Source organism: Epargyreus clarus, unplaced genomic scaffold (genome assembly GCF_041222505.1).
Source record: "Epargyreus clarus isolate Ecla_fem2 unplaced genomic scaffold, WU_Ecla_fem_2.2 ptg000007l, whole genome shotgun sequence".
Taxonomy (NCBI): domain Eukaryota; kingdom Metazoa; phylum Arthropoda; class Insecta; order Lepidoptera; family Hesperiidae; genus Epargyreus; species Epargyreus clarus.
The window spans coordinates 12,785,347-12,800,864 of record NW_027332215.1 but is presented as its reverse complement, the minus strand read 5'-3'; the positions used below and the strand labels follow the sequence as shown (position 1 = coordinate 12,800,864).

At 34.5% G+C, this 15,518-nt stretch overlaps 1 protein-coding gene across 6 annotated transcripts in view; it reads right to left on the bottom strand.

Moving 5' to 3' along the window:
• Window positions 1-4,271: 4,271 nt before the first annotated feature.
• Window positions 4,272-15,518, bottom strand: part of SCaMC (Short Calcium-binding Mitochondrial Carrier) — a 49,049-nt gene continuing 37,802 nt past the window's right edge. For 5 of the 6 annotated variants that reach the window (XM_073074712.1, XM_073074713.1, XM_073074716.1 and 2 more), the window contains 3 exons: window positions 6,709-6,867; window positions 6,039-6,615; window positions 4,272-4,751 (listed from right to left, as the gene is read on the bottom strand). In XM_073074712.1, coding sequence (XP_072930813.1) covers window positions 4,567-4,751; window positions 6,039-6,615; window positions 6,709-6,867 — 921 coding nt within the window. In that variant the 3' untranslated portion in view covers window positions 4,272-4,566. Of the gene's footprint in view, window positions 4,752-6,038; window positions 6,616-6,708; window positions 6,868-7,146; window positions 7,246-7,347; window positions 7,617-15,518 lie in introns of those variants that run through there. The other variant, XM_073074714.1, reaches the window with a different exon arrangement.

Here is a 15,518-nt window from a genome sequence, read left to right as displayed (position 1 = left end):
TTTATTCATAAAAGTTATTAACAAACAATACTTTATGAAATGAATTATTCAACAAAATATTTTACTTACATACCCACTTGCAATAACATGAACACAATGATCTAGGAAATATATTAGTGGATATACATTAGTACAAAATTATTTTATATGTCACTTTGTATCTACACATTACTTACACAACAACAAAATACACTAAGTATTTGCCTATAACATTAAAAGAACATTTTATAGTTGTACTCGTTATAAAAGCACCCCCAAGATAATCAATTAGAAAGTACTAAGTCAATATTTAGAAACAAGTAAATATTTTCCTAATGAAAGTGTTAGTTCTAAAGACTTGAAAATTTTACTAGAACTACATCAATAAAAAAATTAAGTTCAGTAACAAATGCAAACTAATTTAAAGATACATTAGATTAATGTATTGCTTTAAATATTAAGAACTATAATTGCACTTTAATTAATACCTGCTTAATGCAGACACGAAATTATTAACTAGGACGGGATATTGAAAGTCAGGTATGTATGTAAATTATGTTTTACAATACGAGAATAGTTAACATTTCAGTAAATACTTATATTGCTGGCTTTTATTGCAAATTATACTATTTATTATTACTCAAATCTTATAACCACACAAACTAAAGCGTACAGGAATCTAGCAATACTATTGATTAGCTAAGCATAAATGACACAATTTGTTAGCTATCTACGTGTATACATATAGACTTCCAAATTAAAATTATGCCAGAGTTTGTGTAGTAATTTAAACTCCGTATGAGCTAATACGCTAAAACTTCTATATGCACAAACTCTAGCAATCTTTTTAATTTGTAATTCCATATTCTAATCTTAATCTAATATTGCCTACATATTTTCAACCTTTGTTTCAACATTAGGTATAACACTTTGAACATGTAAACATTTAAAAATAATTTATTTTCGTCAATAATAACGATTACTGTGTAATATAGAGAGGCGTTATGTCAATAATATACTCTGCAAACTTTAAATATTATCTAAGATTTAATTAAGCTATTATTGTTATCGTCAATTTGTATCTATCGAACTTATAGGCACAATATTGATCGTCGTTGAATATTGTTTACGATATCCACATGGAATATATTATTCACTTGTTGAATCCAGGTACTCATGTCTTAAGAGTATGCCGAATTTATACAATATAAGAATACATCAACATTTTCGAATAAATTGAACACAACAAATTTGTTTATTTATTTTAAATTTAATTGTGTGAAATTATCAGTAATGTTAAACATTTTCACAATATAAATACGGCATTACCCTTTTCATAGAAGATAAGAGAAAATTTAACAAGTACATGTAAAACTGTTACAAGTAATTTAAGATTTTGACATAGATAGAGATCCAAGATTGTCACTAACAATTTTAATTTAAGTAATATTTTATTGAAGAATACAACTTCCTAATTACTATAACTTTGAAATGGAAAAAGGCAGTTAAGAAGAATATTACTTAAATTTAATTTACAATAATACTGGACTGATTTTAAGATTGAAAATTGGAGTTTCAAGATTTGAACATTATTCTACTTATTATAGTATTTTATTGTGCGATATAATGGTTTCAGCTGATTTTAAATGACTGACATGATAAAACATTTAAAAAATTACATGCTTTTTCGATATAGCTATTTTAATGATAATAATAAATACTATAAATATTTGTCATTTAATAACATTACAAGCAATTCAAAATACTATTTCGTGTTTACTTGTATATGAATATTACAATAAAGTTTAAGGCTTTAACGGCACTATACGGTGATTAATTTATGAAGTCGATCCGAACAAACAGAAGAACCGCTACGCGCACTGTTGTACATATTCTAATAGCAATGTTCATCGCGGCGGATTGCTATTTATATTGGAACATGTGCGAAAATAAGTCACTTGGAACAGCTTGGAACCAAATGAACAGATAAGTAATGATTATTGTAAAGCTTAGTACAATTTCTACCAATTTTGATACCTTCTTGAAGATATTTCTTGTGTATTTTTAAGGATATCTTAATGTTAAACAGACTGGGCAAAACACGTACTCCCAATAATTTACGGAAGTGTGCGTAGTCGCCACATTTGTTTAAAAAAATATTATTCGGAATAATTTTGACTGACAACGTATCAGTGACCGATTGCATGACCATATTGTGAGACAAATGATCGATTAGGCGGTCGATAGAGTAACAGAAAGCTACCATATCATTGATAATGTAGAAATTAGTTTCGTAACTAAGCCTCCGATATAACAAAAATCTGTCTCTCTATTTCGTCGTACATATTTTTTGTTATACACCTACTCCCATGCGCGGTGCTTGTAATTTTCTTTTAGATATTTACTCTACTATACCACCTTCCCATTAGGTTAGAGCTATGAAATATTTTCGCTTCGGTATTCTTGTGTTTGTTCGAATCGGAATGCTAAACTTCGTAAGAACACAGAATTTGAAAAATAGGCACTAAGTACGGTGAAATCGCTGTAGACAAGCCTCTGCTTCGCTCACATTTCAAATTATTGCTTGTCTGTTCGTGCAATATCAGATGTATTTTTCATGTTCAGTTGATAAAATCATTGTCATATTTCAATTCATGCACCCTAACATATGTTACTTAATCCTAAGGGATATACCAAACTCACATTAGGCTTACCTATGAAATGCGCCTTTTAAAATAAATTACATTTCAATTCTGCTTTCATGTAGTGAACGTATTAGTGACGTAATATACATTCCACGCAGCGACAGATTTTGAAGTTTAACCCTTTGAGATGCACAAATAGTTAAGTACATTCTCAGGGTTAGAATTATGTGTTCTGTGTTAAACAAGGCCATTGTGGTGTCATCACTTGTATGCATTTCTATCCTATTACTTTGAGGAATAATAAGTCTATTTAAGATTTATTGAACAACTTCAATTTACAACTGCTAAGATTATTTCACTTAAGCTTAAAGGATCTAGTTTAATATCAAAAAATTACATCACAGACTATATGTGTTGTCATAATTATTTGCATGTGTGATTTTGGGCATTACCTACATTTTATATGCGGACAGACAGCAAAAGTTAATAAATAACTATACTGATGTGTAATAATATAATAGTTAAAATCCAGTTTTTGTACTATAAAGCCTAGCAATAATTAGTGCGTGTCGCACTACTGCAGAGTAAATTACACTATCACTAATTTTGTAATAATTATCGCACAATACATGCAGGCCGCAAAATTGCACACTCTACACGTCACATGCGAGTAATCAGGTCACTATAGCCGTCCGAATATCTGAACACAAGCAGAATAGTTATACGAGACCTTTGGGATTCTCATATTCAATTCACAATCCCAGGATCCTCATATAATGGCCAATATACCAATCCCAGATCATGTAATTGCTTCAAACATTAAATTTAATCGATGTTAAAACTAATGTTTGACATAAAGGCTCAAAACATGATGTCAAATGTATATGCAATCTTTTACAGGCACATGCGTCGCGACTTAACTATACTAAACAATTTTGAAAAAACTAAGCAAGTGTATCACAATTTTCACAATGATCACTCTTCTGTACTTAATAATGTCATGGAAATTTTTCATCTACATTTGTACCAGCAAATGTTGACAGTTGTCGAATCAACTAATTTATACTAAGAGAAAAGACAATAATATCAAAAATGTCCATCTATACTTAACAACTTCCATAAATAAGTCAAAAATAACCCAATTGTTTGTAAAGTTGTATGATGGTGTCATACCTTTTATAAATGAAGGAACCACCCTAGGATTCCACGTAGGTTCGACGTATTCAATGATTTTGCGGTTTACCTGTCATTTGTCCATTATAAAGTAATTTCCAATATTCACCTGTCAGCATTACGTTTGTATTTTCGTTTATATAACAGTTATCACAAAATATTAGCGTCATTTTTAACAATACTCATTGCTACTCAATCGATAGCTAAAATTATTTCACTTATCTCCATAGATTCAAATTTTGTAACTTTCAGTATCATCACAGAACGTGCACAAGTGCGTGGTGTTCACATTTTGGCATAAGATAATTTATTTCCTACAAAGAATATATAGTTAAAAAATGCCTTACGTATACCTATGCCTCCCCAACAACATAACGTGGGTAAAACTCAGCAGTGTCAATAATAATGTAAAAAATTGCAGTGTAAATAAGATAAAACTAAAAAGCAAATAGGAAATAAAATAAAATAAATAAATAAAAAATTGCATAATTTATTGTAATCACAGATGTTCACCCGGCGCACTATAACAGCGGCGGGCGGTCACACGGATTCACACCTGACGATTTACCAACCGAATGCATCCACCGATTAACTTCGCTCTCGCCGCGACGAGAGGGTTCAGCGTAAAATAATAATGGAATAATAATTAAATAAATAATAACAATAAACTTAAATAACACGAGAGCTATGTACAACAAATGCAAAATTTGCTAGTATTCTTAAAATAGAATGTGATGAGAGGGTAATGTCGAGCGGGGTTGTGGTGCGTTCACGTCATGTTGACTCCGAGGGACCGGCTAGCGTACTCGTACACGACGTACGAGATGGAGACTGCCGGTATCACCTTGATGAAGTTGGGCGTGATGCCGCGGTACAAGCCCCGCACACCCTCCCGTTGCACGATCTCCCGGAATGCGCCCCGCATGGTTCCCTCCGCGCCCTTCGCTGCTTTTTCTGAAACGTTCAGGGATCGGGTTACGGTAAAGCTTTTCTTAACGACGAAGACTAATCCTCAATCCCTGAGGATTAGTACCATAGGTAGGATTAAAATCCTATCTATTTGTCGGCTAATGATGCGTTGCTATCCAGCAATGATAAAATTGACAAATAGATAGGATTTTAATAATACCTATACCTATGGTCGGCCAAAATACCTAGGTAGGATTTAAATTCTACCTATCGGATTGATTACAGATGTATAGTCTGCGCCAAACTTCTAGTCCGCTCTGATGTTGTTGCGAGCAGATATAGTCATACAATACGCTACGGCGACGCGATTCATTTCTATATTCAGAGCGGACTAGCACTTTTACGCGGACTATACATGAACGGGAGTTGCCGTTATACATCAGATGAAATACAATTGGATTTAATAAAAAAAAAAACAGTGTTAATTAACAACCAAAAGGTCTAAATTTGTCAATTTCTACCGAAATATCGAAAGAATAGCCAAATTTTGGGGTAGGTAAGATTCTACAGATTGATTTATTTATAACGGGTTTAAATTATAACCGTTACGATACGCTTTTCGCAACGAAACAATGGCGATTATATTAATAGACGACGTGTGCGTAAAAGATGCGTGACGCCACATTGTACGTACGGTACATACAAAATAAATGTTATTGCAGGTCGAGCATAAAACTTTCACTTTATTTTTTACGTTTCCTGATCTCATTTGTCAGTCTAGTATATCGTGACTTCTGAGATGTCGTCATTCTATTATTTTAGTGGTAGTGGTAGAGCTATTAAATTATGAGATGGAAAGTGCAAAGTGGTAGAGTTCACATTTGAACATACACAATGGTAGAGCTGCTCATATTAGATATAAAAAGTGGTAAAGCTCACCCATTTTTAAAAGGGATAGTGGTAGAGTCGCCCATATTAGACATTAAAAGTGGTAAAGTTACTCATTTTGGAGTTGGAGCGTCGTCATTCTACTAAAATGTGACTTGTAGTTGATCTAGATAAGAGTGGAACGTCATTGCGTTTCGTGGAACATAACACTGAGTAAACTAAGCTGTCATTAGTCACTATTGTAATAATTAATGAGGATTTTTTTAAATCGCATCTTCTTAATTTGTAGTATATCTGTTGTATAGTTATCGCCAAACTGCTAGTCCGCTCTGAAGATGTTTCGAGCAGGTGTAGTGATACAATTTTCTATGGCTGCGGACTAGCAGTTTTACGCGGACTACTTGTATTTGTTATGTTATTTGTAGTAACAGTAAAATAAGTTACCTTGGGCTTGCAATCTTGTTCTGACGAGGGCGAGCGGGTAGGAGCAGACCTGTCCGAGCGTACAGGACGTGCTGCCGCAAGCCAACAGCAGCAGCATGCCGGGCTGCTCGTTGTTGGCCTGGTATCGGTTTATGTACTTTTTCTTCAGGGTCTCGTACACCGCGAGGTCGATTCCCGCGTACGGCACGATCCCCAGGATATTTGGAATGTATCCCTTGTAGAAGCATTTCAGTCCCTCTCTCGCATATATTTTCTTTGCGGCGTCTACGATGCCATTATATTGCCCTGTTTTTCTTAAAGCTAATCTTGTCTTTAGCACCTCTAGTGGGTAGATCACAGTCTGACTGATCGCTCCGGCAGTGGCACCGGCCATGAACCGTTCGTGTATTTCTAACGGGTGGTTTTTCTTTTCACCCTTTATTAAGCGTTTCACTTGCTCGTATGCCGCAAATTTAAGCGCCGATTCTGGTGCTATTTTTATGACATTTATTCCGTTACCACGCCACAGTCCGGTTATACCACCTTCACTGATCATTTTAGCTAAGCATTTAGCCATGTTTTCTCTGGTAGGATTTACCTGAAACGTGTAATGTTAACTTCAGCAATAAATTATGACACATCGAGTATAAAGGAAAATGAATTGTAGTTAAATTATGGAGGTTAAACTGACCTGTAAGAATACTTTGAGCCTGTCCAGGGGAGCAGTGCAAGTCCGACTGACGGCGCCGGCGATGCCGCCAGCCAGCAAGTGCCGCCACCACTTCCCGGTTTGAAGTTCACTTGGTGTGAAGTCATCGGGAACGTTCATATCCTCACCGATGTCCAAATACTGAAAAGATGAAATCACCAACTTCAATACAATATACAGTAACATGTTACATGGCACACAATGATCGCTAGTTTTAGAAGCCTTGTTTGTACATTGTAGTCGGTTATGTCTTTTGTCATCAACTCCTATTTACTGTGTTCATCACGAAAGTAATAAGTTTTAGCAACATTTTATACAATATATACCGTAAATAAAATCACACATAGTAGCTACATAGACATAATCATGTAATATTGTAAATACGACAGTATTAATTTTAATTTGATGACGGTATTACACTGTCCCACAAAAGTGGCCTTCATCTTCTTCGCAACTACCAGGATTTTTCTCCTTTCCATCTCCAGCCCATATCCTGGCTTGCAATCGTAAGTTTTCAGCCTGCCGTAAGAATAAAACTGTCTACATCATACGCATAAAAATTACAAACAAATGTATGATTACATACAATATTTCATCTGTCTAAAAACAAGCAATCGATACCGTTACGTTGAGAGATTGCCATTGAATCCTATTATCCCAACTCATTGTGATGATTGCAATAAAATACTCCCAGTACATCATGTCCGTGTTAAAAAATTTGTGTAAACAAAAAATTTTATAAGGAACTGTGCCGTTCTACTCATTGTTACTGAAACTTCCCTATAAAATAGGAACCCTGTGCTTCCGTAATCCGAGCAAGAAAACGGCACAGAACACTTCGATTGACATTTTTAGATGATAAAGCCTCGTGACATGATAAACATCTGATTTGACGTAACCTATCGACATCGGTGTTTTATTTTTTCAGCTTTCTAAAGAGGCCGTAGAATATAATACAAGCGCGAAACCTAAAGGGCCTTTCACATTAGATCAACCCAACGGTTTTACTGTTCATCGACTGACAGACCTTGCTGTTAGCATTATAGTGACAATCAATCTATCAGTATCACCTTTTGTGATCAAAACCCACACTTGTCTATTAGTGTTGCATATAGCAAATAGGGTTGCAGCCATAAAACTGTATTTGATTGAAGAGCCGATAAATATAATAGGTAATCATGCAGTCTGATTTTATATTACATGGCTGGTGCCAACTTCGTACCCGAAGACTATAATATATTATATAATACATAATACATTCATACCCTACTTTATCCCTTTAGGAGATGGCATTCTAATAACGAACCATGCGATTAAAAATTACTAGCTCCAATACTTTAGGCTCTGCACTTAATTGTCGAATGAATGGGTACCCTTTCACTTTTTTATATACAGAAGATTTTTTTCATAATATAGGAGTAGCAAACAGTCCACCTGATCGTAAGTGGCTACTGCCGCCCATGGACGTCTATGATCAACCCTAGATAAGATTCCTACCTGATGTCGGACACAGATGAGCCACTACCCATGTGGACTAACTTGGAATGCCACGGAAAAGAATATCTCCCTTACCATACACCCCTCAAACCAGAACATAGGTGTAACGCCGCCCCTGTTGAACCACATTGGGTTCTACTACCTTCAATGAAGTGTCTTAATTAGACGAATAATGTTAAGCCAATGTGAGGTTCATATCTTATGAAGACTTATCTCTTCACCGAGTCGGAAAGCGAGTCGGAAGTACTAACCGTACCGTCATTTCCTGCAACAGCTATTTATTGAATAAGGTCTAATCGAACTAGACTGAACTCGATACAGACTTTCATTATTACTTACCATTTCCTACAAGGGTATTATATAAATAAAAGGATTTACTTCCTACTTTTACTAACATATCACTTATATTAAGTTCTCATAAAACTACTAGACGCTACATTAAATAAATTGTAGTGTCTGAATGCTTTGGCTGAAAACCTTTTTATGCCCCACTGTTGGGCGTGAGTCTTTTCCCACAGCTGGGAGAAACCTGGAGACTGCAGAATATTACATCTTTAATAAGGTAATCATTTCAGTTTACCGTTTGTTTTGATAAACCATTTTACAATTAAAAGGAGTAGGTTTAATGAAGGCATGTAATTAAGTCTGATAATGTTACTACTAAGTAATAACACAAGCTGTAGCGCATAGTTATTGGTAACAGCTATAATGAGTTATCAGTTTGATATTACGACGGCCTTAGTAACGAGTAATTAGACTGAAATTAATTATTACTTCAGCTCGTGTAGATATGTCACGCCAACAGTAAATAATTATTGTGTGTAGCATGAGGCTTTTTAATTTTTGGTTTTGTTACGAGCTTAGATGTCTCGTATACGGTCTAAATTAATAGTTAGTATAGTCCGCGTAAAACTGCTACTCCGCTCTGAATATAGAAATGAATCGCGTCGCCATAGCAAATTGTATGACTACACATGCTCGCAATAACTTTAAAGCGGACTAGCAGTTTGGCGATGACTATACCTTAGATTTCGGTATAAGGGAACAGCCTGCTCTACTGTAGTTAGGTAGATCGCTAGAGCGCCTGAAACCTAGTCTAGACTCTAAAGACTGTACCTATAGTAAAACTATTTCGTTTCCGTTAAAAGTCCATTTCAAGTTCATCATCAATGTGAACATACGAAAGGGTAAATAAATAGTATTTACGATGTTTGTTGTCTAACATAACTTTTTTATGCTGTTATGCTAAATCTCTGAATTATTGTTGATGAAATCTTATTTGGACTCTGGTTAAACCTTGAGACACAAGATACTTTTCCCCAAAATCAAACGCAATGAAGAGTGTTTTTAACGACGATACGACAAAAATAAAAAAAAAAGTCATTCTGCGGTCATAAACTAAAAGCTTGCAAATCTGCGAAATTATCCAGACAAATAAAGGCCTCAAATTTCAAGGTCTTGGAAGAACAACAAAACTCATTTTCCGTAAAGATAAGATTGAAAATATCAGTTAGATGTTAGATAGTATATGTCTAAAAACAAATATGTACAAAAATGTCTAAAAAAATTTGAAATAAAAATAATAATGATATACATATATCACTAGTATGAACAGATACGGTTGGTTTTCCCGCACTAAACATTGTACGAAGAAACTAACAGAATATTTGTAATCGATTAGCTTTACATTATGGAGATTACTTTTGCTACAATTGTGCTAGATTCATTAAATAATTTCGGCGAAAGGCACATGCACGGCGGCTTTCGCGAATTTTTTCTTTCCCCTTAAGTTTGGCTTATACTCCTAACACACTTTCGAAGCGCCTACGTAAACATAATAGGAGAGATATCGCATATGATATTATTTTTAGTTTTTGCAAGAGATGAATTGAGAGAAAGTGATCACACCTAATACCAGTGATAGCCTAGTGGTTAAGAAACTCGGCCTCTTGATCGAAGGTTCAAAACCCAGGCACGCATTTCTCGTTTTTAAAAGTTATGTGCGAATTAGAAATTAATTATCACTTGCTTACACAGTGAAAGAAAACATCGTGAGGAAACCTGCATTCCTGAGAAATCTAAAAAAATAAAAGTTTAGAAGGTATGTGAAGTATATCAATACGCACTTGGACAGCGCGGTGGTCTAAGGTCTAATCCTTCTCGTTCCGTTCGAGGAGACCCGTGCCCAGCAGTGGGACAATAATGGGTTGATGATGGTGACAATCACACGTTTAAGATATACTTCAGCAATATATTTTTATTACGCAAAAGTACATTATTGACGTTGAAACTTCGCCAAGTATACTGTACCGCGTCGTTTTACGCATTTTCTGTTTTGGAGCTTTTTTAGCCTTGACACTTTTAGCTACAGACGTATTTTTGGTTAATGGTTAATACTATAAAATTAGCACATTTTTAATATCACAAACAACATTAGTAAGAATGGAACGAGACAAAAGCCACTTAATTCGTGTGAGGTAATCTATAGATTACTTTTTGTCCTATAAAAATAGCAAACAAGCATATAGTCTATCTGGGAGCCTGAGAGGTCCTATGGACATCTTTAATTAACCCCTGATAGGATTGGAGTCCTCCTACATAATGTTGCCCTCCGATTCGTTGCTGAAGACTAAGTTTGAATGCCTCATACACGTGACCTCGCGTAATGCATACCATAACGTAGTTAAAATTTCTACATATAGGTAATACTAAATTGGAATTTCAACTTTCAACACCTATTGTACATTATCAGTCTCGTTAAACAACTTGATGTTTAACCCTCTTGGGAGCTTCAATTGAGTAATTGCATCAATCACAATTTATTATAATGTAGCCATCGATATACTACTAATAAAGACGTGTCATTGCATGTAGCCCTATTGTAAATTTGCCTGCGCGATATCATTAAGTGGACTCGTTTAGTATAATGCACTGAAACATGGAACAACATGCAACATTATTATGTTTTATTTTTACTTGAATATGTTGGTACGTAAGTATTTATCACGTATATTTTGTTCTAAAAACCATACATAAGTGTGTTTCATTTAACTTAAAATTTTAAAAATAGGGAAACCATGACCGTTGCATTTTAAGCTATTTAACGCTTAAATATACATCTTTATTTCAATTCAATTTTAATCTTTTCAATTCAATATTTGTCGACCCTCAAAAATTAAAGTTAAAAATTCTAAAAAGCACAAAAAGTTTAATGTAATCTCTCTACTACATTCTAACATTTCAAACTACTAAAGATATTAGAGTATTGTACGAAACTTGAGAACTATATATCCATGTCAAGGATGTTAAAGCGCCTACAACTCAAAACCCAGCAGCCGACAGCTCTAGCCGCTAGAACGACTCAAGGCCAACAAATAACCTTTCGCAAACCACTTCTTTCTATTAATCAAGTTCCTTCACGTTACTCGGAGATGATAAAAATGTATACACGACCTTCTGCGCGAGGATCACTCGTGTAGAGCCGGTGATACTGTTAAGTAAAGTACAGTTTTTATAATATGGGATTAGCAGACGAGCATGCAATCCGCCTGATGGTAAGTGGCCACTGCCGCCTATGAATATCTGTAACCAACCCCAAATAGGATTACATATTCCTACCAGAGGTCGGTCACAGATGTGCCGCTACCCCCAAAGGGAATACGCTGGAACGCCTCGGAAAAGTATGTCTCCCTTACCACACCCTTCAAACCAGAACACAGAACCAGAACACCAGCGTTTAACACTGCTGTTATGAGGCAGAAATAGATGTGGCTGTGGTGCCGCCGGAGACGAACCACAAAGGGTTCTATCACCTTCAAGTGTTTAATATACCACGTGTTTATATACAGGAAATAAAATTCCCTTATAAGTTTCTAACTTTAGGTGAACGAGATTACAAAGACAAATTAGGTATACCGAGAAGGATGATAAATATATAGGCATATTATTTTAAAATCACAGGCAAGATTTTCAATTTTATTTACACGTACCTGTTGTTTTGTTTAAACTTTGAACAATAATGGCAAATTACCCAAGTTTTAACCGGCCACTTTTAAAAAATGAGAGATTTTTCAATTTTAGGGTTAAGCTAGTAGACAGTTATTATTAGTATTGAGAGTAAACGAAAATTAATTTGCTTAAACGCTCTACAGATTCTTATAATCCTAATACAATATTCAGATTTAAAAAAATGTATCTAAAGGTCACGTTTCATCCGCTAAGGTTTTGCTCTGATTGATTTCGTAACCACAACCTTCTGTCCCTAAATTCCATTGAGACGGTCTGTCGGTAAGGCGGTCAATGTCGCTGATAACAGAGATATAATAGAATGCCTTAAAGTGAGTTCCGTGATCAACGCACATTAGTTTCATTGAAGTGGCAAGGGCGTACGAAACAATTAACGAGAATTTTGACTCGTAAGTGATATGAATTAATTATATTTCATGTCTATTCGGTGAATTGGAAACGGAAAATGTATTTGAGAGCTTGACATAGTAGTCACACTATTTCAGAGAAGAAGGCTAGTAACACTTCACGAGTTTAAACGTCGTTACTAATTTTAAAATGTAAATGTAACCTCCTTGGCACGAAAAAAATGCATATGAGAAAAAGTAATTAAAATTGACCTCTCCAAATGTATGATGATTAGGACGTTACAAAATGTTTATATATACTTATTTATGAATATTAATTTTACAACACTTACATGTATTCACGCGTCGTCCGCTGCGCTATACGACAGGAATATTGCCTATATTGAACGCTAACTTCAACTATTTAGCGCATAACATTATACAACAAATGTTTGTTTAGACGACAAAACAACATGCACGTGTTAAGTTAACCGTGTACCCTTTATTCTGGTAAAAGACCAAAATAGGTAAAAAATTCAAAAAGTCTATCTATTACGGTTCCAGATATAGAGCCCTGTGACAGACAGGTGGGCTTAATAATAGGGTCCGTTTTTACTCTTTGTGCACGGAACCCTAAAAGTAATTTACGAATGTACAGCAATATAATCATGGACTGATTACTCAAAACTAGTTAATGAATAAATAATGTAACACTTATTCCATCATAATCTTCTAACTTGTAAACACGAAATTGTAGAGTACTTTTATAAGCTTATTTATTTTATTGGAAAATAAATGAAGGTGCAATCTTTTAGATGGTAAATGATCACCGCCCCTCATGGACGTCTGTACACCAAGGGCTCTACCTAAAGAAGTTATGGCTGTTAACCCGCGCATAACCGCTAGGCCAACATATTACCGACGACGACTTAACCACAGCTATTTGTCTTGTTACTGTCTAGTTACATGCACAAACAATTTTGTATTTACAATGCCACGTCAATATGTAATAGGAAAACAAATGCAATAGGTAAATTGAGTGACGTGTTCGGTTCCAGGTACAAATAATTGTACTACCATATTCTCGGCTCGTGACAGCCAAGTTAACTATTGAACCAAATGTACATCTGCAGTTACTGTGTTCTTTCTACCATGTCTGCGAAATGAACTATTAAAATGATTTGAAAACACATTTGATTTTAGGCAAATTAATCCTAAAATTTAATGTACATTTTATTTTACAGGACGTAATTATTTAAATTACATTTCACAATTTGACAATTTTCCTTAAAACAGTATGGCCAAATTGGAATTAAATTACATGTACGAGTAGCATGTAGTTTGGCAGAAATAAGCAGTCATATTATTAAAAGAGAGCTTTAAGAGAATATCAATTAGGAGTCACGTGATATCATTAAAATATTCGTGAAACAGGTCCGGAAGGTCGCACGAAGCTGAGTGAATTTTAAGTTTTGATAAATAAATGAATAATCAATATGAAATTTATTGTAACTCTCGCCTCCAGCTATCATTTGAAGCGTAACTATACGCTTGTATATAAAGTGTTTTGAAAGGCCAGCGTATAAGGGCTAGCGCAGATTAAACCAAGCTAACATCGACTCAGTATGCCATTATGAATAATATTCCACGAACATGATTATTATTGATCTGATAAGCGAATCCGTTATACAATAGTAGTGTAGTTGTGTCCAGCCGGGTACAATGCCTGGCAGATGTTTAGTGACGTATGGTGAGCATGGTGAACGTTCCATGCAGTCGTCAACCAATATAAATCATTTTTTTTGTCGCTGCTTTGTGAACACAAAGAGTGTGTTCCTTTATATTTTTAAAATCTTTGGGACACCTAATATTTTATAACGTATGAAAACAACTGAGTATGGGTAAACGTCGTCCTATCACAAAAAAGTAATTTCGGAGATATGCATAGACAAACACCGTGACATGAACTCTTTAACCGACTTCTTATAGCTAGGTTAAATAATTAAGATAATCTAAAGTAAAATTTCACTTTTCTATAATTTTGTTATAAAAATAATTTATATAGTTTTCCTCTTTAGCTAGGTAATAATCAATAAATTCAGTATGGGATGATAAAATAATTATCAATTAGGCCAGCAATATAGTTTTGTCGCTTCACTAGTACAATGATAAATAATGAGTCACCAAAAATGAGTTCCACAACTCCATATGTTGTAATCATTAGGATTTTCCCGCATACATATTTAGTTTAAATATGTATATTTGTAGATGACGTAAGTGTACAACGGACGGGACAAAAACTAATTAAGATATCTAATGTTTTATTTAAGTACAGACCCAAAAGAAATATATATTCAACAACTATTCATTAAAACTCGCATTTTATGGCTTCTTTAATGATTAAGTACTCTATAGTAGTAATTGGCTCCTTTAATGATTAAATACACTATAATCTATCCGTCGTCATGATCTTCAGACAATTGTTTATATACAGTACACAATTATATTTCGATAACGATACGTACGATAAGTTGAACTTTGATATCGACACTAGTAACAGTAACTAAACAGTTTAAAGATCAACGTCTTAATTATAAACATAATATATTTAATTACTATTGTACCTATTTCATCAAATACAAGTAATACTTCTGTTATACTTCTCGTAAACACTTTAGAAATCTTCTTCGTGGTTTTAATTTTGTGACCACAAAAAATATTAATAGTAGAAATGACCTTATATTTTCTCGTGATACCTGAATAATCTAAGTATTAATAATATAACATGCAATTAAAATCCTTTAAAATATAGAGTAAGTTTGTTGACTATCGTCCTAATTCTTGAATGCATGTTTGATACAGACGATGACGTCACACGTTTGGAAGGTGGTAGAACCCTTTGTGGTTCGACTCCGGCGGCACCACCGCCACACCTATTTCTAC